The 24,226-nt window shown below is 34.8% G+C and overlaps 3 protein-coding genes across 3 annotated transcripts; 1 reads left to right on the top strand and 2 right to left on the bottom strand.

Moving 5' to 3' along the window:
* Positions 1 to 380: 380 nt before the first annotated feature.
* Positions 381 to 15,632, bottom strand: LOC142231134 (uncharacterized). The gene is made up of 4 exons (XM_075301753.1): positions 15,521 to 15,632; positions 13,492 to 13,939; positions 12,361 to 13,419; positions 381 to 582 (listed from the first exon to the last, which is right to left on the bottom strand). Exons 1-4 carry the CDS (start codon positions 15,630 to 15,632, stop codon positions 381 to 383), a joined length of 1,821 nt encoding a protein of 606 aa, XP_075157868.1.
* On the bottom strand, positions 14,789 to 16,278 carry LOC142230030 (uncharacterized). Its single transcript, XM_075300638.1, has 2 exons — positions 15,903 to 16,278; positions 14,789 to 15,869 (listed from the first exon to the last, which is right to left on the bottom strand). The coding sequence occupies exons 1-2, from the start codon at positions 16,031 to 16,033 to the stop codon at positions 15,677 to 15,679; spliced, it is 324 nt and encodes a 107-aa protein (XP_075156753.1). The 5' UTR covers positions 16,034 to 16,278; the 3' UTR covers positions 14,789 to 15,676.
* A 1,847-nt stretch (positions 16,279 to 18,125) lies between these two features.
* On the top strand, positions 18,126 to 23,968 carry LOC142228264 (nuclear envelope integral membrane protein-like). Its single transcript, XM_075298645.1, has 4 exons — positions 18,126 to 18,362; positions 18,423 to 18,933; positions 22,291 to 22,765; positions 22,828 to 23,968. The coding sequence occupies exons 1-4, from the start codon at positions 18,266 to 18,268 to the stop codon at positions 23,296 to 23,298; spliced, it is 1,554 nt and encodes a 517-aa protein (XP_075154760.1). The 5' UTR covers positions 18,126 to 18,265; the 3' UTR covers positions 23,299 to 23,968.
* The last annotated feature ends 258 nt before the right edge of the window (positions 23,969 to 24,226 follow it).

Here is a 24,226-nt window from a genome sequence, read left to right as displayed (position 1 = left end):
CTATAACACCTATTGATCATATCTACATGAAGTATAACTTCATGTACTGCTGTTTTATGGGCAAAGAGCCCGGAGTTGCATGTTAATTGAATTACGGATTTGTTTTTTCAGAGTGTTAATTACTCTCAACGTTCCGTTCATTCTTAGACCAGTTCATACTTCCCAAAATATTCTGGAGATTGATGTGAGCCTACTATAGGTTGATGAACACGTACTTAAACAACAAGATTAAGATTCTGATCGACAGAGAGGTATGCCTGTAATGTATGCATCCAGAGTATTGCCAACGTCAGGATATCGATATACATTTTATTGAAATATGGAATATTATCGTTAGTGTTTCTTGCTCTCAACGTTAAGGAAATAAAGCCAATTCATCCTTAGACTCTCAGGCTGTGACGTGTGCTGTGAAAATCTAGTGTCATCATGCGTCTATTAAACGTTGATGTGGACACCCAGATGAGGCCAATGCCAGGATCGCGGGATACTCTAATCTGACGCAAACGTCCCCACTTTGGGAATCTGGCATAAATTTCTGAATTCAGAATTGAAGGTTGGATATCTTGAGATGACAGATCGGAGCTGAAATAGACCGAAACTATTCTCTGCGACACTTACTTATGGTCGCTCTCCGCTGAATGCAGTGAAGCACTATGAGATGATGATACACCGCATCGTAATGTTAGCGAACGGAGACATGATAAATCGTTGTTGAAAAGTTAATCAAAGCGGGAGAACAGAATCAAAACTGATACTCAAATATATGACACTCAATTTTGGATTAAATCCGATGAGAATTATCAGGAGTGATTGAGGAAGATTTGCGGCAGATTTCGTATACACGAGGATCACGAGAAACATGGCTTGAAGTGTTATATGCCATATGAAACTAAGCTCTTTCAAACTCATGTTTTGGAAAATACCCAATGTTCTGGAATACATAAGCAGGTGGCAGGTGGTCCATATACAAGGCATCCTGGAATTACCCTAGAGCATGTTTTAAGATAAATTAGGGGATAATTTATCCCAAAAAGCTTTAGAGAAGGAATATGTTTTATATCCGCTCAAAACTCTGAATTTGCATGATTGCATTGTGACTGATTATCGAGCCATTTCAAGCGAACGCTACAAAAATCATTGGGAATACTTTCTTACACGTAGTATATTATAGGAAGCTACGGAATGTCCGAATATTTCTTCAATCACCAGAGATATCCTATCGATGAATGAGAAGCACCTGATAGAATTACGCTCCTGATCGAGTCATACTACCTTCTGTCAATATAGGATTTATGATGATTTCGATTCTAACAAAAAGTGCAACGTTTTCGAAATTGGTTCCAAAATATAAATGACATTGTCAAAGCTATTGGATCAATCACCATATTTTGAATTACCATTATCTTTGAAATGACACTATCATTTGGACGGAAGAACACTTAGGCAAAAATAGTGTAGCATCATTTCACACAAACGAAACCGGCCTTAGTTTTCTGACGGAAAGATTTGAATGTACAATACATAAAAGAGAAAGAAACTATTTGTTTAAATTTATTATATGCAAAAACTGCATTATCGGCATTTAAAAAAAATTTTCTCTTTTGATGAACTTTTTTATAATGTACACTCATAGAAAAAAGTCTGCTAAAAACAGCAGTCGATGCCTGCTGTTATATTTTTGTACTTCAGGGCCTAATGAACAACAATTTATAAAATTTTTAGGTTATAAAATTTTCCCCAAAGCATATTTAAGAACCAAAAGTAGTTTTTGGTATATGTTTGCTCTGTAATATACTTACAAGCTCCTAAATACGATCAGCAAACATTTTGTTTGCTGTTATGCCTCAATTCGATAAATATTCAGATTTTTGGTCAAATACTATAGATATTCATTTTGTGATATTATATATTGTGTTAATTCTGTTAGGATCGCTCCTAAGTTTACATTTTTGCCAAAATAAAACATGGTTTAGGGTAACAGAGCTTAAAAAATAGCAGGAAATGTTTGCTATTTCAGCAAACAGTGGCTGCTGTCCCTTTTTCAGCAGACTTTCTGCTGTTTTAGCAGACTTTTCTGCTGTCCCTACTAACAAATTTCTTTGGGTGTATGATTTTTTTACTTACTAACTGATAGTGCAATTCAATTTACAGACAAACCGACGAATACTTTTTTTTGGGTTTCTCACCTTATGCCTTTCCTAAGAAATACATGGCAATTTGATGGCAACGAAATTTTGGAAGGACATTGCTATCCGCTATATACAAATTATTCGATATGAAATATATCCAGAATTCTTGCCCAATTTCGAACATTTTTTTTAACTAATAGTAAACATAAATAACAAAACACCCAAATGTTGACGGTTGTTTTTTTACGATTTCTATTTATTTTATATATTGTAATGTTTACATTTACGTTTCGTATATCCACTAATAGTAACTAAAATTAATCAACAGCAGCAAGTCACCTTTAACTAACATAAACTATAACAAAAATCATAAAACAAAACATTATCTTCTCTAGTTAAAAACAAACCAAAAATTTTTATTAAAAAAAACCATAATTTTTTTCTATAAAGAAAAAGACAACAACAACAAACCAACAAAAAATAAAATATTTAAAACTTGACAAAACAAAAACAAATATTTTTAATCATAAGCAAAATACCTTTCAATGGTGTAAAACTTTAATGCAATCTTTTCTTAAATGCAAAACAAAACCAAAACAAAAAAAGTGAATATTTGCGTAACAAAAAAGATGATATAAACTTTTTATTATCTAATTAAGTCTCTATTTGCTAATTTATAATAATAAAAATAATATTAATAAAACAAACAATACAAAAGCATATGATATTGAGAAAATGACAGACAGACATAAAAAATGGAATACAAAATACAGAAAATGACAGAAATAAAAAAACATGCAAAGAGAATATAAAACAAACAAATGACAAAACTTTAATTAATTAATTAAAATTTAAGTTTAACATTATACAAGTACCTATCCTTAAATTAAATAAAAACAAACAACAAAAAATAAATAAATAAAATAATAAAACAATGCACGTTTATAATCTACGACAATTTTCTTCCCTAAAAAAATATGGTGTTTTATTTTATGAACTTGGTGTTCGTCAGGGAGGGGGGCTTTATGTAGTAAAGAAATTTGGCTTTATGTAATAAAGAAATTCTAGAAATCAGCGAGGTACCTAGGAGTTATTTTGGACTCTAAACTGAACTGGATGGAGAATACTGCCGATCGCATTAAGAGGGCCTATGCGGCACTATACTCATGTCAAAAATTGGTCGGGCAGAGATGGGGAATGAGGCCTTCTCTTTTTAGCTGGCTTTATACCGCGGTTGTAATATCTGTGGCCACATATGGCTCTCATGTTTGGTGGACAATCGCGAGACACCAAAATCATATATCGAGGATAAATAGGGTAAATAGGACTGCACTCATCTATATTGCAGGTGCCATGAGGACCACAGCCACTGCCGCTTTGGAGGTACCGATGGGATTTATCCCACTCGATTTACACGTAAGGAAGACGGCTGAACTGACACTTCTGAGACTTAAGAGCTTGTCCACGATGGAGAGAACAGCCTGCAGGCATACTGAAATTCTGGCCGGGCAGTATAGAGAGATGGATCATATGGCCACGGAGCAGGTTTATCATCACAAACCGACATACATTATACCAAACGACAAAGCAAAGAATTGAATACGCGGGCTCAATAAATTTTAACAATTTGCCGAATGAGATAAAATCATTAACATGTTTCTCTCTTTTCAAATCAAGGGTGAAAACATTTCTTTATAACTCTATTGATGAACTCCTCGTTTAACATATAACATGTAATGAAGATCATTTAATAGCATTGTATTTATTCTTATAATGTTGTATTAAATTTATTTTTTTTCTCTTGTTTCGTTATTATATTTTGTTGCCAACGAGCCTCTAAATAGCCTATAGGCGCTGAGGCCAAATTAAAATATGAATACACGAATTTTATAACGTTTTACGTTCAAATAAATAAATAAAAAAAAGAAAAAATAAAAAAAGTATGCAGGAGTGGGAAGACAGGAGGATACCCTTCGGAACCCTGAACATGTATACGGACGGATCAAAGATGGAGGAAGGAACGGGCAGCGGAATCTATTGTATTGAACTAGGAATAGGGAGTCTTACACGCTGGATAGTGATTGCAGTATTTTTCAGGCTGAGATTTCTGCGATCACAAAGGCTGCTGAGTCGCTGTTGATGAGTCCGTTATTCAGAAGCGATATCAGCTTCTTCATCGACAGTCAGGCATTGTGCAGTGCTGACATAAGGTCTAGGGTAGTCAGCCGCTGTCGTCGAGAACTCAAGGTTCTCACTGAACAGCATAATATAACTCTGTACTGGGTACCTGGACACTATGGGATAATAGGAAATGAGAAAGCGGATGTGCTGGCTAAGGAGGGTGCTCGAGGAACGAACGTCCTAGCGGACGTTTTTCCTCCACTATCTTCTTATCATTATAGGATAGAGGTTAAATATGATGAGCAATGGCGAAGACGCTGGGTCTCTTCGGATGGTTGCGAGCAAACCAAGTGGATATGGGATGAAAAGAAACGTAGGAACTGTGAAATTTTGTTGTCGATGAACAGAGAGGAATTACGGCCATTGATTGGTTTCATAACACATGGTAAGAATAGGACGATGATATCTGTAGATGGTGCCTGGACCCGGAAGTTACGGAGGACTCGTACCACTTCCTGTGTCAGTGCCCAGCTTTATCCTTTAGAAGAAACAAGATACTGGGCTCCTTTTTCTTTCAGGCTCTCACTGATATGCGGGAGTGCAGCTTAAGGAACATACTTGCATTCATCAGGGCCTCTGGTTGGTTATTCTGAGATTTCTTTCAGCAGGTAGAAGTTTCTGGGACAAAGCGGACCGCATCGGAAGGAGAAAGATGGAAAAATCACATCGAGGGATCACAATGGACCTATACTAGTCTAAGTGGGCATCAATTCAAGAAAATTGATCTCCTCCTCTACAACCTAACCGAAAGAAATTTGGAACCAGTGAAACCCTAGAAAGAAGTATATTAACATTTAAAGCTCTGAAAGGTGGACACCTACGGTCGCCTACATTTTGTTCCACATTTGGGAGGTATCCAGTTATGAGAGGTTAATTTTAATGTGTTAATATAGCAAATGTCCCCAGACCACCGTCCACTTTTCGGGTGCGTCCGGTTTTCGGAGTGTAGTTCATATATAATAGGACGATTTTTGCGGTCAAGAAAATTTATGAAATCTATGAATCCATTAAATGAAGGCGACAGCCTTTCATAGAGTTGAAATCAAGATTTTGTAGATTTATGCGCTGGGCGGTTATTGATCGAAATAAAAAAAATCGTCAGTCTAGTATGCCCAAAATAAAACTTGGACATGTCAGGTGAAAATTACAGGAGTCATAGATACAATAAGTCAAATCGGGAAAATGAGCCCATTAGGGGGGCTTCATCAACATTGATCGTCATAAACTATATTTGACTTAGCTTTTTTTTGGATCGAAAATGCATCAAGATTTCAAGCAAATTGGATGGAAATTTTTGAACGCTCATTAGTGATTCGTAATGCTAGACTTTGCAATCATATCCGTGCAAGCATCAAAGACTTTTCTTTGAGTCCTCATGATTTTAATAAAAAAGCTTCTTCAGCATTTCTGTAAGTTAATTATATATACAAACAAAAAAAATCAGATTCAATCACGAAATTAATTCATGCAATTAATTTTTTAATTGAAATGTCTTCAATCACAGAAATGATAGTATCAATTAAAAAATTAATTGAAAGTTAATTAAAAAATTAATTGACCCAATTAAAAAATCAATTGACCCAATTAAAAAATTTATTGAACCACTTAAAAAAATAATTGATCCAATTAATTGATATTATCAATTTTTGTGATTGATATTTATTTCAATTTAAAAAATTTTTTGAATCAATTAAATTTATAATTTAAAAAATTTAACTCAATTAAGACCTTAAGGTGAGTACTATGTTCGGGTTTTTCATCAAAACACTAAATTAAAAGTACAAAAATATATATATGAAGACTATTATATTTTTATCAAGTCTTATCAAATAATGGATGGAAAAGATCCAATGAATTGATTGATAATCATTTTATATTTCTAAATTAATTAGTAACCGTGAAAAAAAGCTGGTTTTCAGCTTGAAAACTAAACATAATACTCAGCTTTAATTGGTAAATTTTTGTGAAACTTTTTACTGTGTACCATAACAGTTGTCGCTTACAATTTTAGCTTTATTGCATTTCAATTTTCAATAATTATTTTTATTAGGGAAAGTGCGTTTTGAAATTTTAGTTTAGGATATCTACCTATATATGTATATGTCGCATGAATTGTATTTCTATCAATATTTAGTCCTAAATGGGCGTGAATTGATAAATAACAAGTAAGTAAAGTAGAAAGTCGGGCGGGGCCGACTATATTATACCCTTCACCACAATGTAAACCAAAATTTGTGTTACCATCTCAACTCCTTCAAATCTGTTAGGAGTTATTATGAAGGTTTATATTAGCATATACAAATCGGGCGAATGATATATATGGGTCAATATAAACTTGACGTATTTTGGTCAATATAAACTTGACGTATTTCTTTCAATTTTGCATTTAAAAAACCTGAACACCCCTCATTTTGAAGGTGTGTGTGTGTAGAACGTTGCTCCTATATTGATTTTGGAATTCACTCTTCAGTTGTCAAAATGCCGTCCAAGCAAGAAGAGCAGCGTATCAAAATTTTGCTCGCGCACCGCGAAAATCCGAGCTACTCGCACGCAAAGCTGGCAAAATCACTAAAAGTTGCCAAATCAACCGTTACAAATGTAATTAAAGTGTTTGGGGAACGTTTGTCGACAGCCTGGAAGTCTGGATCGGGGGGAAATCGAAAACCGGAAGCCGCTGAGACGACAAAGAGAGTTGCCGGTAGTTTCAAGCGAAACCCTAACCTCTCTCTCCGAGATGCCGCAAATAAGCTGGGTGTATCGTCTACAACCGTGCATCGAGCCAAAAAAAAAACGAGCCGGACTATCGACTTACAAGAAGGTAGTGACTCCAAATCGCGATGATAAACAAAATACGACGGCCAAAGCGCGATCCCGGAGGCTGTACACGACGATGCTGACGAAGTTTGACTGCGTGGTAATGGACGACGAAACCTACGTCAAAGCCGACTACAAGCAGCTTCCGGGACAGGAGTTTTATACGGCAAAAGGAAGGGGAAAGGTAGCAGATATTTTCAAGCACATAAAACTGTCAAAGTTCGCAAAGAAATATCTGGTTTGGCAAGCCATCTGTACCTGTGGCTTGAAAAGCAGCATTTTCATAGCTTCCGGGACTGTCAACCAAGAAATTTACGTGAAAGAGTGTTTGAATAAACGTCTGCTGCCTTTCCTGAAGAAACACGGTTGTTCCGTACTGTTTTGGCCGGATTTGGCATCTTGCCATTACGGTAAAAAGGCCATGGAGTGGTACGCCGCCAACAACGTGCAGGTGGTTCCCAAGGACAAGAACCCTCCCAACACGCCAGAGCTCCGCCCAATTGAGAAATACTGGGCTATTGTCAAGCGAAACCTAAAGACCAAAAAAACTGCTAAGGACGAGCAGCAGTTCAAGGCAAACTGGCTTTCTGCGGCGAAGAAGGTGGACAAGGTGGCTGTACAAAATCTGATGGCAGGTCTCAAGCGTGAGGCCCGGCAATTCGGATTTGGAAAAGCGAAATCCTAAGTGAATATTTTTCCTGAATTTTATACTAATTGAACTTGAAAAAGAAATTTAATTTGATTTTTTAAATAAACGATTTCACCGATTTACACGCGTTTTCCCTTGACCAAATTTTGACCGTATCACCCTTTAAATCTGAGCCGATTTTAACCAAACTGGGCACACTTAATGATACTATTAAATGTACTCCTTGTGCAAAAATCTGAACCTATTTGGCTGATATTTTGCACATTTTACGAGAGCCCCAAAACATTTGGCTGTGCGAAATTTTAAGAAGATGCGTTGATAAATACGTCAATTATGACCAGATCGGTGATAGATATATATGGCAGCTATATCTTAATCTGAATATCAATAGCGATTGTCTTTGAGCCAAATTAAACCCCTATGCCAAATTTGAGGACGATCGGACTTAAACTGCGAGCTGTACTTTGCACACAAAATTAGATATACACATAGACGGACATCGCTAAATCGACTCAGAATTTAATTCTAAGACCATCGGTATACTAAACGATGAGTCTCAGACTTTTCCTTCTAGGTGTTACATATAAATGCACAAACTTATTATACCCTGTACCACACTAGTGGTGAAGGGTATAAAAATTGAATTGAAAAAAAAATCAAGGCGGAAAATATGACCGATACATACCACACTGAAGCACAGCTGTTTACTCACTTAGGATACCCCTAGATTTCAAATTTCAAGCAAACAGCATGAAAATTGCGGCTTCCTTAGGAAATAAAATTCGGAAATCGTTCTATATATAACATATATCAAAACACAGATCTTTATATACCAAATTTTTATATGAAATACTTATTTTGCTCATATCTCCTAAACTAAGCGTACTAGTGACCACCCCCAAAAAAATTGAAAAATCCACCCAAATTCTTAAAAAATTTAAAATTTCTATATGAAAAACTTCTTTTGGTCATATCTCCTTAAATATGCGTCCTAGAGCGAAAAGCACTTTAATTCGTGACTACCCCCAAAAAATTGTAAAATCCACCCAAATCCTAAAAAAAAGTTGAAATTTTCGTTTGGCCTAAACTCCCAAAGCGCCCTAGAGCGAAAAGGACTTTAATTCGGCGAGGGACCCATAAACTGCAGTTTCTACTAAAATCGAAAAGTCGATCCAAAATCCTGAAAGACACGAAATTTTTATATGAAAAGCACCTTTTGCTTTCTAAACAAAGCGTCGTAGAGCGAAAATCTAAATTTTTATAAGGAAGAACTTATGTTGCTCATTTCTCCTATGCGTTATTAAGCCAAAAGGACCTTATTTCGTGATAACCAAAAAAATAGAAAAGTCCATCAAAATCCTAAATAAATTTAATATTTTATATGAAAATCTAAAAAATCCTAAACTAAGCGACCTAAATTCAAAAATTCCATGCAAATCCCGAAAGATTCTCAATTTTTTTATGAAAAATTACATTTTCTCATATCTCCTAAACGAAGCTTCCTAAAGCGAAAAGAAGATTAATTCGTGATCACCCCCAAAAAAATCAAAAGTTCAAATCCTGATAGAATCTAAATTTTTGTAAGAAAAACTACTTTTTCTCATACATATCTCCTAAACTACGAGCCCTATAGCGAAAAGAAGCATAATTCGTGATCACCTAAACTAACAGTCCCAGAGCAAAGAGAAGGTTAATTCGTGATCACCCAAAAAATCGAAAACTGCATCCAAAACCTGAAAAAAAAATCCATCCATCCAAATCAATTTTCAAGCAAATTAAATGGTTGCTTACATGTCCTGAAGAAATTTGATCGAGACATCGGTATATATGAGGGCTAGATATGAAATCATGGACCGATGCATACAAAATATATATATGTCCAATTCCAATTTCAGGTATATCGGATAAAAGTAGCGGCATCAAACGACGAGAAGTCAAATCGGCTGATCAGTTAACGTGGATAAATAGGAAAGGTTATAGCACACCTTCGAATTTACCCTCCCTACCTTCAGGTAAAAAAGGGATTGAGCAAAGTTTAATCACGATAGCATCTCTATTAATGTATTTAACCTGCGAAAGTTCTTGTTGCATGCCAATAAGTTAGTTTTGGCATGAGTTTCTTATTGGAGCAAAATTTAAAGAAACAATAATAGCAATAATGAAAACTCCGCGATGGTTTTCATTAGCAAAAAATGCTATGCATATGTTACGGAACTAATGAGGGGTACATACCTGGATTTAAGCCTGCAACTCCAGCAGAATTTTCATTAAGGTGCTAATAATAATGTGTAGCCATGAATTTCTGATTAGAGCAAAATGTAAACACTCGAAACGAAAATTGATATTCCTATGGGAAGCGGGAATTTTTCTAAAAATTCTAAAAGCTTTTATAGGGTAAAGAGGACCTTACACGGTCGTATAAAACTGCGACACAACACGTTGCGGCGACAAATCCAAATGTCATGTTCGCATGTTGCTAGGACGTGTTGGAACAAAATCAAAAAAACTTTGAATTTTTTTTTTCGTTGGGGTGCTCAAATCCTTTGGTGTAAGGGGATATTCACCAAACATTATCAAAACCAAATCTAGTTTGATTATGAAACAAATATTTCTACAGTGAAATTAACGATAGTTAGAATTTGTAGAAATATATGAATCTAAAACAGAATTGTGGAAAAAACGTCCAAAAATTCTTCTTCTATTCAATGTAAAACTAGTCGAGAAGTTTTTTTGTTAAACAAACGGCTTCACCAATAAGTTTTCGTCCTTCTTCGTTGTTTATCAGCCAATTTCTCATATCCGAAACGAACGTTCGACTGAAATGCCACAGCTGATTTTCCTTTATAAAATCAGCTGTTTTGGGCATTCTAGTCAAACGAAAGCATTCGTTTGGGATATGAGAAATTGGCTGTATGTTTATGCTTCTTCTTATTTTTCATATTGTTATCATAGTTGTTCGTGCAGTGTTATGCTTAGTACTAACTTCGTTTCTGCGAAAAACGAATATTTTCATTTATCTCCGTAAATAGGGTCTCAAGTGCAGAAATAATATGACTGCCTATTATTTCGTGCGAAAAATCCAGAGTTGTACAAATATGTGTTTGATAATGCTCAAAACATAGATTTCGCATTTTATTTTATTTATTTATTTATTTATTTATTTAATCAACCAACGCCCTTCTGGACAACATGTTGATAGAAATTCAATCAATAGAGCTCTAGTATTCCAAATAAAAACTTAACCTTATAATTAAAACGAAACTAAAAAAAACTTAAAATTAAAATCCTAACGCACAACCCTTTATACATAGCAAACAAGAAATTAAAACGCATTGAGTTTGAAATTGTCAGTGAGATGATAAATATTTGCATTATAGAGTAGATAAATAATTTAACAAATTCTTTTTAAATGTAAAAGGAGTAATAGAGAAATTTTTAAGGTGGTGAGGTAGCGAGTTCCATAACCTGGCTACACGTACAGAAAACGATCTCTCAAAGACAAGATGGTGAAAATGATCCAACAGCACCTGTGTATTTCTAGTCGTATTCAAAAACGTTATTGACTCCATCAAATACCGTGGTGAACCAAATTTCACCACACAGAAGAAAAAATACAAGCATCTCAAGTTTAAAAAGTTGTCAAATGAACAACCCAAAAACTGAAAAGAGTAGAAGTCGTAGTTATCACGCGCATGTGAGCCATAAACGTATCTTAAAATACCATGAAAACAAGAATGTAATTTGCGTAAGTTCGATGCATTAGTACCTGAATAAACCTCCAGTCCATACACAATATTCGGCATGAGTAGGGCCTGAGCTAGTCTGTGTCGTACATGAATCGGTAGAATTACATCAATACTATATAATTTCCTTAGAGTCAGATTCACTTTTGAGCAGACAGAGGAAATATGACCCGTGAAACTCAGTCCGGAATCAATCTCAAATCCTAAACAGGAAACGGAAGTGGAACAAGGTACAACAGAATTCTGTACCGTAATACTTGCAGAGTGATCGCGCGCCCCATGAAACAAAACAAAATTAGTTTTCCGCACATTTAAGCAGATATTATTCTCGTAACACCACACAGAAATACGCCCAATATCGTCGTCAAGTTCCCGAATGCAATTACCCAAAGAATAATCCGAAGAATTATATAATTGGATGTCATCCGCATAGATCCCAAGCTCAGAAAAATGAACACATTCACAAATGTCATTGACATATAACATAAAAAGCAACGGACCTAGAATGGAACCTTGCGGGACACCATAGTGTATTGCACGAGTCCCAGATGATCGACCGTTAGATATGACAAACTGCGATCGATCCGACAAGAAAGAACGAATTAACACACATGAATAGTGCGAAAAACGGAACAGAGAAAAAAGCTTATTTAAGAGAATAGTGTGGTCAACAGAATTAAACGCCTTACTTAGGTCTAATATTGCAAGTATACCCGGATTCCTACGGTCTAAAGATCGTCTTATATTGTCCGTGACATGAATCATTAATGAAGTTGTGCTATGGTGGCTCCTAAAGCCAGATTGGCAGCTGTCCACCAAGGAATGTGATTCAAGATATGCACACATCTGATCCTTAAGAATTATCTCAAACGCCTTAGACAAAGCAGGTAGGACACAAATCGGTCTAAAGTCTGAGCATTCCTTGCCAGAAGTACCCTTTTTTCGTAGAGGAAATACCTTAGCCAACTTCCAATTCGCAGGGAATATTCCAGTCATAATAATCGTATTGAAAAAATGTAGAAGATGTCGGGAAATAAATGGATAAATCAATTTAATAAATTTCACCGGAATAGAATCATGACCTGTCGCATTCGACTTAATACTAGATATTGCACAAAAAATCTCATATTCATCGACACATCGAAAATTAAAGTCATCATCACGGTCAGGATAATTAGGGCTACTGAAACTAGAAGAAGAAGAAGACGACACGGAAGTAAAACATATATTCAAATCGTCAGGATCAATATCACAGCTATAAGAGTCCGATTTGGAAGCCCCAGCATTCCTCATACGAGACCAAAAGTCTCGAGGACTGTTAATGCCACCAAAAAGGCGCGCGCCATACTCCCTTTTCGCACGTCTAATCATTCTTCGAGCCTCAGCTCTGTATCCATTGTATATATCCTTATTTCTAGCAGTCTTATTCTCCATATATGCCCTATAAGCCAAATCCCTATTGGCAATAGCAGCCCTAATCTCAGGCGTGAACCAGGCGCGTCTGCTCCGACTAACTTCTCTAGCTCTTTCAGGTACATGTGTGTTGAATAATTCATAAAATATTGTATTCAAAACCGACAATTGCACATTAGTGTCGTTCGTACTGTACAAACTGACAAAATCCGCATTAACAACATCCTCCACCAAGTTATTCATATCAATTGCACTATAGTTTCTAAATGTAGTGTAACAAGAAGCGGTATTGTTAGGTAATTCGTACTGGATTAATAGAAAAGCGTGATATGAATTCACCGCCGGGAAGTAAAATTGATTGCTTCTCAAGACTGAACTGGTACAAGAAACTAGAGAATAATCGATTAACGACACAGAGTCACTACTACAGTTATAGTGAGTTGGCTTGTCATTATGAAAAACTGTGAGATTACACCTGGTAAGAAAATGCCTAAAATTAGAAAAATTACACGAACGACAAATGTCAAAGTTAAAGTCGCCCACAATCAATACATGTTCATACCTCGTTACGATGTCTGAAATGGATCTCTCCAAGGCATCCACATCGCCACGAGGGAGATAAACAATACCAACAATAAACATTGCCACAGAAGTCCGAATTTGAAGAAAAATTGCTTCACAACCCGGCTCTGAAATAGATGTCAGAATTTTCGCATTTAAACCAGAAGAAATATAACAAGCTACCCCACCACCCCTTATACCGCATCTGTCACTCCGGAATAGATTATAACCCGGAATATTAATACTTTTGCTAGATACATACGGTTTTAGCCACGTCTCAGCGAATCCAATAATGTCGAGATGACCACTGCACAGAATATTCTTTAATTCGTCAAATTTAGTTGACCTGGTTCCAGGTTTAATAGATTGGACATTGCAAAAGCCAATATTCATATTTGAGCTACCAGCGCAAAAACGTCGAATAAATGACCCGTCACTGACAATTTCACCTAAAGGTGGGTACTATGTTTGTTGGCACGAAAAAAACTTCACTTAACCATTCTTTCGCGTTGAAAAATGAGAGTGTTGACAATACATTTCGAATGAAGAAAACAGCTATTTTGGAGCTATTCCACGTTTATTTCTCCGCAATTTAATTGACAACATCGCCAAATGTCATACTATTTTTACTTATACATACGCAGCAGCTGATTGTTTACATACACGCATTCATGATAATTGTTTTGAAAAGTGTTTTTCTACCAGTTTTTGGATTGTTTTGCAAAAAAATCTCATACAGCACTGGACACTAATAATTATTAAGAATAAAGCTCCAGCCGCTCTACCCCTGGTGTCTTACCACATTCTGCAACAGCTTTTACAACATGTGGTACATTGTCTTCTTCAGCTTTTCCAAATGGATACCGTCAATTTGTAACGCACATCAAAAAAACATATAATTCCGGTGTTATGCTAACTTTTACATCATGAGCAGCAATGGACTCATTCATCAACAAACTTAATTCGTTGGTGTCCACAATATCTACACAATCGCATTGCAATACCATGCTGTTGCCGCCTCACTAGCAATTTCAAATCCAGTGGTCACCACCACGGTTCCCACAAAGGATAATAATGCCATTTCATTTGCCAATGTTGTTACATCGGGGGGGAACAACCAACTTAAGCCCATAACTCAAGTTCAAGGGTAGTTCAAGGTAAATTATTTAATTATTTGCTATAAACATTTATTTTGGATATAACTTTGTTCAGAAAAATTTACTAATTTTATATTAAAAAGTATAAAACGTATAAGACCACCCAATTACCTATACCCCGGTATATAAAAATAAAACAAGTTCGATTATAATTTTATTATTATTTTTTTTTTAATTTGTACATTTATACACTAATTAAAGACACTAGAACACAATGTTTTCTTTTCTGGATTATCAGCTTTCTTTCATTAATATTGTTATATTTAAAAATTTTTAATTATCATTTCTCATATTTAGCTTTCATGTTGTTTCCATTAAAAATTAAAATTGCATTAACATTTCTTTTATTCAGTTCTCATTCATTTACGCCTCTTACACACAAAAAACGAGCTCGCTTAACAAATGGAAAAGGGAGCAATTACGAGGAGCGGTAAAATAATAAAAAAAAAAATACAATTCATTTCTTTGTAAAAAATGGGCGTTGAATGTAGAAGCACTGGGTTTACAGAGATAAGACGAAATCGTTTTTAAGCATATTTTAAAAAAGAAATCTTCATCGATTACATCTGCAGTATTATGACAATTAGCTTCTTCTACTTCTTCGTGTTCTGTGCAAACATTATGTTGCATAACATTAGTCAATTCTAAATTAGCAGGGGATGATGATAAATGGTGGCCTGGTTGTATCTCTACAATATGACGCTGATGGAATGCTATTGTTGCTGATGGCTGAAGCGATGATGGTACTGTTGTAATAGGCGGAGTTTCCAACGGGCACCGGTCGCCGATTGGAAACTCCTAGAAGACATTCCTTAGGGGTAAAATTTCACCCAGCCACTTCTTCGCCAGCAAAATCCAATTTAACAACATCACCTGGTAAACATTCCTCCACATCAACTTCATTCTCTGCCGTATTTATACGGTTCAATGTCATTGTAATATCTGGACCAGACTTAAGTCCCACGGTAGCTCCTGCTAAAGCCATTGTAGTGGTGGGAACAACAACATTCGATCCAGCTGCTGGTGATACTATTGTGGATGATTGTGAAACCTCCATTGCATTAGTATTGCATTTGTATTACTAACGGCAGCAACAGTCGATATTGCATTTGAAGAATTAGTAATAGTGGCTAATGTTGGAGTAGTATTTGCTGCCACCCCAATGGGACCACTCACTACTTGGGCGGCCGTTGTATTTGGTTGTTGCAATACAATATTTGCGGTCACAGCCACTGTGGTCGTGGCAGGTGTTGAGGGTGCTATGTTGGAGTTGTTCACTGTAGCTGATGTAGTGGCTGCAATTGTGGGTGTCAGGGATGTGAGGGCAGATGCTACTGTGGCAGAAACGGCTAAAGAACCAGATGCTGTTATATATGTTATATACATATAGCACGCCGTTATTTTTATTTCGTCAATCGAATTGCATTTTTAAATAACAACGCGAACCACTTTTGTATTCTAATTTAACACAAATCATTTGAATAAATCAATTATTTCTTAATTCACATTACAAATGGCGCCATGTTTTGAAACTAACTAATCTCAACATATGGAAGGATTTAAAGCCGACCTAATTAGGGACTATGCACTTTATGTCAGTTTTTCAACTCGAAAAAAAAAACAAAGTACCACAAATGAAAAAATATTTCGGTAGTTTTTCGCATTTTTGGTTTTGTATGGGATTTCGCTTCGGAAACCGAACATAGTACCTACCTTAAAGTGTCAAGTGAATACAAAGAAAAGAGGAGTTAAAAGAATGTGCATTAGGATTGGCCTTAAATCTAGAATTTTCCATTTTTTATAAAAATCCATTAATTCATATGAAAAAAGCTCTAAACATTTATTCAAAAAGAAAAAAAATTCAAAAATTCATTAAAAGAAAAAAAAAAAATAACATTAACTATATAATGAAAGCAAGGAGTTGCAAATTATTGACTCTCCTCTTCAGTCTTACGAAAGGGTTAAAAAGAAAAGAATAGGATAGACATTAAACATCATCGACCTGCACAGAAGTAGGAGTACCGAAAGTGGGAGTGTCACTTCCATTAATTCTTGTTCTTTGATCTATACGTCGACCACCACGTTGGTTTATAATAAAATTCTCCTCAGCAACTTCTTCAAAAGCCATAAGCTCATCAAAGGAATACATTTTTTTTCCACCATTTAGATCAAATATAACAGCCTTAGCAGATGAAGGGATGAGCTCATATCGTTTAATTTTCTTCTCCTTTAGAAGTGAACGGCAAAGAGATTTCATTTTTACAACCGCAGGTGGTAAGTTATCGTTGAGGTAAATACGGGCGTCAATGTTAGTTGACATCACAGATGAAAGTCGTAGATTCTTACAAGACAGATATTTCCTCATAACTTCATCTCTCTTGGATGTGAAGCAAAATTTTATAAGCATCGTCCGTTTTTGTTTGCCCAGCCAAAATGAAGAAATAATGTTATGGTTTCCTATCCTGACACCTAAGGCATCAGGTATTTTTAAAGCCATTTGGCCTGGTTTTACACTCGAAGGCAATCCAGAAACTAGAATATCATTTCTTGTAAGCTGGTAACGCATCAAATTGTTTTCAGCTTTTAACCAAGACAAGCTTTCATTAACAACAGTATTTCGTTCATCGCATTTCTTCATATTTGTGTCGACAGCTTTGAGAATTGGAGAAACTGCATTATCAACTTCAGTACGAATTGTGCCTGGCATTGCCGCCATAAAATCATCCATCTTTTTGCTGAGTTTTTCAATACCATCATTCTTGCTTGCCATGATAAAAGATGAGCACCCGTTGCACTTCCAACTAACAGCTCCGTTTCTCTTTTTCAATATTTCATATGAAGAATCAGCAAGACCAGAGCATTTCTTTATATGGAACCATTGCTCACATATACAACAACCAACACCACCCGTTGATTTGGTGACATGTTTGTCACAAACAGGGCAATTGATAGGCGGCACCATTTTATATACAAAGAAACGGCACAAAGCAAAACACGAAAAAATTGATCAGCTACCAAAGTTTAGCCAGAAATGATGTTTTTTATTATTTTATAAAACAGTGTTGAAATCAGTAGCACTCGATTATCCCCAGCATTTAGAGGTTGCAGACATCCGATCGATATCAAGATTACTTCAATATTTTAATGTTATTTATTAAAAAAAACAGAATGTTTGAGCAGCGACTTAAACTTTCACACCTGCATGGCGTAGGGTTTATTCCGCGCTAACGTTTTTTATATAGAGTATAACAGTTTTTCGTGCGAAAACGCGATCTTAGTACTAGGCTTTAGAGCAAAACTTGAACCTATACACAACAAATAGTCGAAACTCTGTCGTGGTGTTATCCGGTCGTGTAAGGTCCCCTTAACAAAACTTTCGATAACAAATATTCTATCGAACTGAGGTGAAAATTTAGCGCCATCTACAATTTTGGCATCCATTCCCAAATGCAAGAGAGTAAATTCGCCTCTTATTCATTTTCTCTGTGTGCAGCCGGCTTTTGATATTTATGCTATTCCCAATTATTTCTCAGTTTTGTAAACAAATTTCACAACACAAATAACTTTATTCCAGTTATTTTATTTGTTAGTTTTGTGCCAAATGTCTTTTATATAAAAATGAAATTGTGTTTTCTTCTAATTTTAACGCTTTTCCTCTCACTTGCAAAATCAGCTGAGATTGTTAAATCTTCGCCAGCTACGAACACCAAGAAAGGTAAGATGGCATAAGCATAAATCCCTCGTGTTTCTAATGTTCATATATTTTCTTTGATAGTTAAATATCTTGAAGCTGGAGAAATTCACAATTATGAACCACTTCGAAGACATCGCGGATTCTTCGAAAGAGATTTGCGTATATATTGCTACAAAGGAGAAGATAAAACTCTTGGTCGTCTCTTTGAGACTGTGGAATTAATTTTGGAAATAGAGGGAGATGATTATACGCAATATGATGGAGTCACACCTGAGGATGTACAGCAACACTACGATGACCACCGTTCTTTATTCAGTTTCAGTCTATTTAACCAAAAGCGCAGCCGTTTACCATTATCACCATTTGCTTCCAATTGTTTGGGTATTGAGACAATTGAACCTTATCGTATACGTTTACATAAAGTGCGAGTGGATTTTTGGCGTGTAATACAATTGCTAATTGGCCTGATAGCATTCCAATATGCGGGAAGATTATCACATAATTCCTTATTCTATTACATCACTGGTGTTGCCTTGGGTATATGTTCGTCATTCATGCTATTAATATGGCTGTCAAGCAAATTAGTACCAAGGTAAGATGACAAAGTGTATTTATTTATATTAAGAGTAAAAAAATTTGTATGTGGTTGTACTTGAGGTCCGTCGGGGCACCATAAAATATCATAGGATTTTAGGTTGTTTCCTCTTCCATGGATGGTTAGATTAGGTTTGGCTGTGAGAGTACAAGGATTGTAATGCCTAACTTACACAGGTTGATTTGTGTGGGTTTGATCCCACATAAATCAACCTGCAAACATGTATTCATTATATCCACTTAGCGCCAGATGATCCTTTTTACGAGTTAGGATGGAGGGATACTCTGATAATGGATCAATAATTCAGTGGCTGTGTAAAACCTGCAGGATACACGCTTATAATTGTTATAATGTGAGAGCCACTGTAATACAAAGGGTCCAATACCATTTTCGTTGTAACAATATTTTTTAGCAATAGTTTATCTTCTCTTCTCAGGGTTATTTCGCTCGTAATGTGAAACTCAGTGAAGTGGTATTAAAATGCATAAATGGTAAAAGTGAATCTCGAATATAAGCCTACCACTTCAACCTTATCTAACGATAATGTGTTATGGAAAAAATGTCACAAGAAATTTACTGATATTTTAGTTTCCACGCCTTATACACCATACTCGTTTAGGAGAAAACTAGGGCGTTTCCAATAAAAGAATTACATGGTTATATTATTTGAAGCTTGCCCGTTTGTATATGGCCTACTAACTCATGTCGATTTCCCTTCGTAGGAAGCGGAACTCACAGGTAAACATGTAATGCTAGACAGTTTTTGAATACAGGGTTGGTCGCTTTAGAAGAATGTTGCGATACATACACACAAACAAAATTTCTGATTCAATCACGAAATTAATTAAGCCAAATATTAAGCCAAATTGAAATATCTTCAATCCCGAATATGATAGTATTAATCACAGTCTTAATTAGGAATAGAAAAAAATTCTTGATTAAAAAATTAATTGATTTCGTTAGCAAACTTCAATTATTTTTTAATTGATTCAATTAAAAATTTAATTGATTTTGATTGCAAACCTCAATTAATTTTTTAATTAAAAAAGGTAACCATTTTCAATTGCATTGGCTTTTTTGTTTGTTTTTATTTGGAATAACAATTGATTGTATATATTTCAACATTTTTAATTAAAAATTAAAAAAATCATCACTTTATTTAACTGGCTTAGTCTTCCGAATTTGATTAAAAAGTTAATGGTATCAATTAATTTTTTAATTAAAAATGTTAAAACATTCAATAATTTACTTAATTAACATAATGTTTCTATCTTGATTAAAAAGTCAATTGTATCAATTAATTTATTAAAAAAATTTTTCAACATCAATTAAATTTTTAATTGGAAATATTTTGGTGATATTTTTTTTTCTGTGTAATTTGACTATCATCGTACGAATTTCTAATAGTTATATTGGTTCAACAAGGTACCACTCAAATATAGTCGAAATCAGACACGCACAATTTTTTTTCAGATTCAATCACGAAATTAATTGATCCAATTAATTTTTAATTGAAATGTTTTCAATAACATAAATGATAGTATCAATTAAAAATTAATTGAAAGCCAATTAAAAAATTAATTGATAGTATTAATTTTTGTGATTGATTTATGTTTCAATTAAAAAATTTGAGGAAATTTTGGTTTTGCGATACCAACTGTTTTGCACATGAAAGTATACCTACAAAATTAAAAAAAAAAGTAAGGAAAGTCTACACCCTGCACCACTTTGTAGATCTAAATTTTCGATACCATATCACATCCGTCAAATGTGTTGGGTGCTATATATAAAGGTTTATCCCAAATACATACATTTAAATATCACCCGATATGGACAGAATTTGATAGACTTTTACAATATATATAGACTCAAAATTTAAGTTGGCTAATGCACTAGAGTGGAACACAATTTTAGTAAAAAAAAAATGGGAAACATTTAAATCTCAAACAATTTTAAGGAAACTTCGCAAAAGTTTATTTATGGTTTATCGCTCGATATATATGTATTAGAAGTTTAGGATAATTAGAGTATTTTGACAATTTTTGTCGAAATCAGAAAAACATATATATGGGAGCTATATCTAAATCTGAACCGATTTCTTCCAAATCAATAGGGTTCTATTCTGACCCAAATTAGGAACATGTGCCAAATTTGAAGGCGATTGGACTTAAATTGCGACCTAAACTTTGATCACAAAAATGTGTTCACAGACAGACGGACGGACATGGTTATATCGACTCAGGGACCCACCCTGAGCATTATTGCAAAAGAAACCATGTGTCTATCTCGTCTCCTTCTGGGTGTTACAAACATATGCACTAACTTATAATACCCTGTTCCACAGTGTGGCGCAGGGTATAAACAACTTATTTTGATTTTTTTTTAATCAAATTTGTGGTTAGTATGAAAAAATGTTTTTTCTGTTTCGCTATATTATGATCTCTCATATTAGCGACAAATTTTTGTATGTATCCCTTAATTTATAAATGGTTCGAATTTTAAAGGTTTTAATGATTTTACATTGCAACAACAATAGAGAACATACTCACAATGGACTTTATGGAAAATTTGTCAAAATTTTATTTCTATAGAAAATTTTCTCAAAATTTCATTTCTATAGAAAATTTACCAAAATATTATTTCTATAGAATTTTTTCTCAAAATCTTATTTCTATAGAAAATTGAGATGCCCTTAGTTGGAGAGGAATGTTTTGCAAAACCTATCAAAACGTCAAGAATTCTACCAAACAGTAAAAAATCTACCATATTTGGTAAAATTCCACCAATTGTGCCAACCATGTTTGTGATCCCTAATCAAAATGACGCAGATAAAGGAATGCTACCGAATACTTAGAACTACTGACAGGAATGCTGGTCGACGGCGTGTAAAATCAAGATGGTATCTGCTGTTTACACTGAGCACTTAGTCATTGTCACAGCTAACTAGATCTCATATCCTTGTGAGTTATGGCTAAATAGATATCCATACGAAGAGAAATATTTTGAAAGCAAAAATTCATAAAATTTCAGCTTTCTGGTGGCACGCCACCATATCAGGTTGAAAATCTTATAATACAGACTTCAATAATTAAACTATAGAGCTTAAATTCGATTGTTTCGACTTATGTCTGACGAAATCCGTTTAGAACTGCCGCCTATTCTTTGATAGAGCCACTATATAAATCAATTTCCCAGTTTTCCATGTCTTAAGCAACTAGAAGTCCATTTAAAACAAGTTTTAAATTTATGCAATTTTTAGATTAGTAATGATTTTCGCTAAGAGACTCAAATGATTTGATTGCCATCCCTTCTTATGTTACTGATTTTATTATTATTTTCATTTATTTTTTATAGACGTACAATGATGTATGGTGTTCTGATTGGTGGCTGGACCATTGGTTTATATGTCATACAAATGTTGTGGGAAAATCTTCAAGTGATAATTGTTACATATCGCACCTATGTTTTTTGGTATATTTTAATTACCGGCATGATATCATTCTTTTTCTGCTATCGATGGGGTCCACCAACTAATAAACGATCGAAAAACATTGTCAAATGGTTGCTTCAATTGATGTCTCTGATACTCATCTATTTATCAAGCCATTATGAGGAGGCAACGGCTGCATTCATTATAATTGCTATAATTATACATTATTTCCCACGGACTCTTTGGTACAGAGCGCGGGCTCTTTGGTTGAGTAAATTTCCGCCAAAACGTCGTCTACTCACTAATGAAGAATATTACGAACAAGGAGTACGTGAGACCACAAAAGGATTGGAGGAATTGCGTAAATTTGCCAACAGTCCAGATTGTAATCAATGGAGGGTAAGTTTACATATAACTATTACTTTTCCAAATACTTTATAGTATATGCTTTCCGCCCGTAGCTTATGAGCAAACTCCGTGACCCAATGCGTTTTGCAGCATTTGTTGAGGGAGCATCACATTTACGTGATGAGGAAATTCTACATTATGAATCATCCCGAAATGATGATGATGATTCAGACAATAGCATTAGTGATAGCGAACCGGAATTAAACCCAGATTACAGCAAGGGTCAAAGGACACGATCACGTCGTCTTACTCACGATGACATAAGCGAAGACGAAGATTATAATGAAATCAATGAAGATAATGGTCATAATTCGTACAGAAGAGGATCCTCTATGATTCGTAATAACACAACGAGATACAGCTATGGCGAGGTTTCAACGTCATCGGCATCAAAACCGCCCAAGCTTCGAAATCTAACTCCAACCAATTATCGTTCGTCGAGCCGTATGAGCGTTACACGTTCTGTGAATAGAACAACAACAATGCATCAAGAAGGAAGTGATGAATTTAGTGATGAGGCCTAAATGTTCTTATGTGTTAGTGTTGTTTTCAATGTTCTTTGATTGATGACTGACCATCTCACTCAACTTTTTTAAATATGAATTTTTTTGATATACACACAGATTGTATCTGACATTTCTTTATCGTTGTAAACTTAAATACTTAATTTTATGTGAGTTTTATAGATGTGTGTGAACTAAATAGGATCGAAATTAACCCCTAAATGCCTCAAATACCGACGTTTATGAAGTTTTTATTTTCATTAATTTTTTCTATTCACCTTTTTCAAACAGAGCATACATTTTATGGTCTCTTATGTTCTAAACGATATACAATTAATTAAAAAATATTGAACTAAAACTTTGGCTGTAGGAATTTGTGTATTCAAAATTAATGGTTGTACCTTCAGGGGGTATTCAGGGGTTAAACAACAAAATCTTCTTGTGAAAACATTTTTTTATCGAAATTGATTCACAATATTTTCTAAGGATGTCAATACCATGACTTATAGATGTAAATTAATGTATTTTTTGTTTCTTATTTGTTTTTAGTTTGTACTTTATAATTTAAAAAATAATATAAATATAAGAATTTAATAACTACATTATCTAAAAACTCGGAAATTTAATTCTCATATTTTATTTATGTCACCATTCATTATTTCAAAATACAAACATTCAAACAAATACATAATATTTGTTTCCTTATTTCCTCCATCAAGGGTAACAATCTTGACGCGATGTGGAGGCTTAAGTATTTCCATTTGCTATGATACACACAGATATAAATCGGAAGCTACTCTTACGATTTAATATCTGCGCCAAGTCATTGCTGCAAATGGTAATACGACTAAAGGTTACCCAAACCTCTAATCTGGAGTGTTAAGTGATCCGTGCTCATCAGATATTTGCAGTCAGAGGTACCAAAATGGACTGTATTCGAACGGAGCCA

The sequence above is a fragment of the Haematobia irritans genome, chromosome 3, assembly GCF_050003625.1.
Source record: "Haematobia irritans isolate KBUSLIRL chromosome 3, ASM5000362v1, whole genome shotgun sequence".
NCBI lineage: Eukaryota > Metazoa > Arthropoda > Insecta > Diptera > Muscidae > Haematobia > Haematobia irritans.
The sequence above is the reverse complement of the archived record's forward strand: the minus strand, read 5'-3'. Positions and strand labels throughout refer to the sequence as shown.

What these genes read in the sequence shown, in the direction of transcription:
- LOC142228264 (XM_075298645.1), top strand. Translation starts at nt 18,266, where the DNA reads ATGAAATTGTGTTTTCTTCTAATTTTAACGCTTTTCCTCTCACTTGCA. An exon ending in AGCTACGAACACCAAGAAAG is followed by an intron (nt 18,363 to 18,422) that starts GTAAGATGGCAT and finishes TTTCTTTGATAG; the next exon opens with TTAAATATCTTGAAGCTGGA. An exon ending in CAGATTGTAATCAATGGAGG is followed by an intron (nt 22,766 to 22,827) that starts GTAAGTTTACAT and finishes TTCCGCCCGTAG; the next exon opens with CTTATGAGCAAACTCCGTGA.
- LOC142231134 (XM_075301753.1), bottom strand. Translation starts at nt 15,632, where the DNA reads ATGGCTTTAGCAGGAGCTACCGTGGGACTTAAGTCTGGTCCAGATATT. An exon ending in TGTGGAGGAATGTTTACCAG is followed by an intron (nt 13,940 to 15,520) that starts GTGATGTTGTTA and finishes ACCCACCTTTAG; the next exon opens with GTGAAATTGTCAGTGACGGG. An exon ending in ATTTCAGACATCGTAACGAG is followed by an intron (nt 13,420 to 13,491) that starts GTATGAACATGT and finishes TTCTAATTTTAG; the next exon opens with GCATTTTCTTACCAGGTGTA.
- LOC142230030 (XM_075300638.1), bottom strand. Translation starts at nt 16,033, where the DNA reads ATGTATATAACATATATAACAGCATCTGGTTCTTTAGCCGTTTCTGCC. An exon ending in AACAACTCCAACATAGCACC is followed by an intron (nt 15,870 to 15,902) that starts CTCAACACCTGC and finishes AGTGGCTGTGAC; the next exon opens with CGCAAATATTGTATTGCAAC.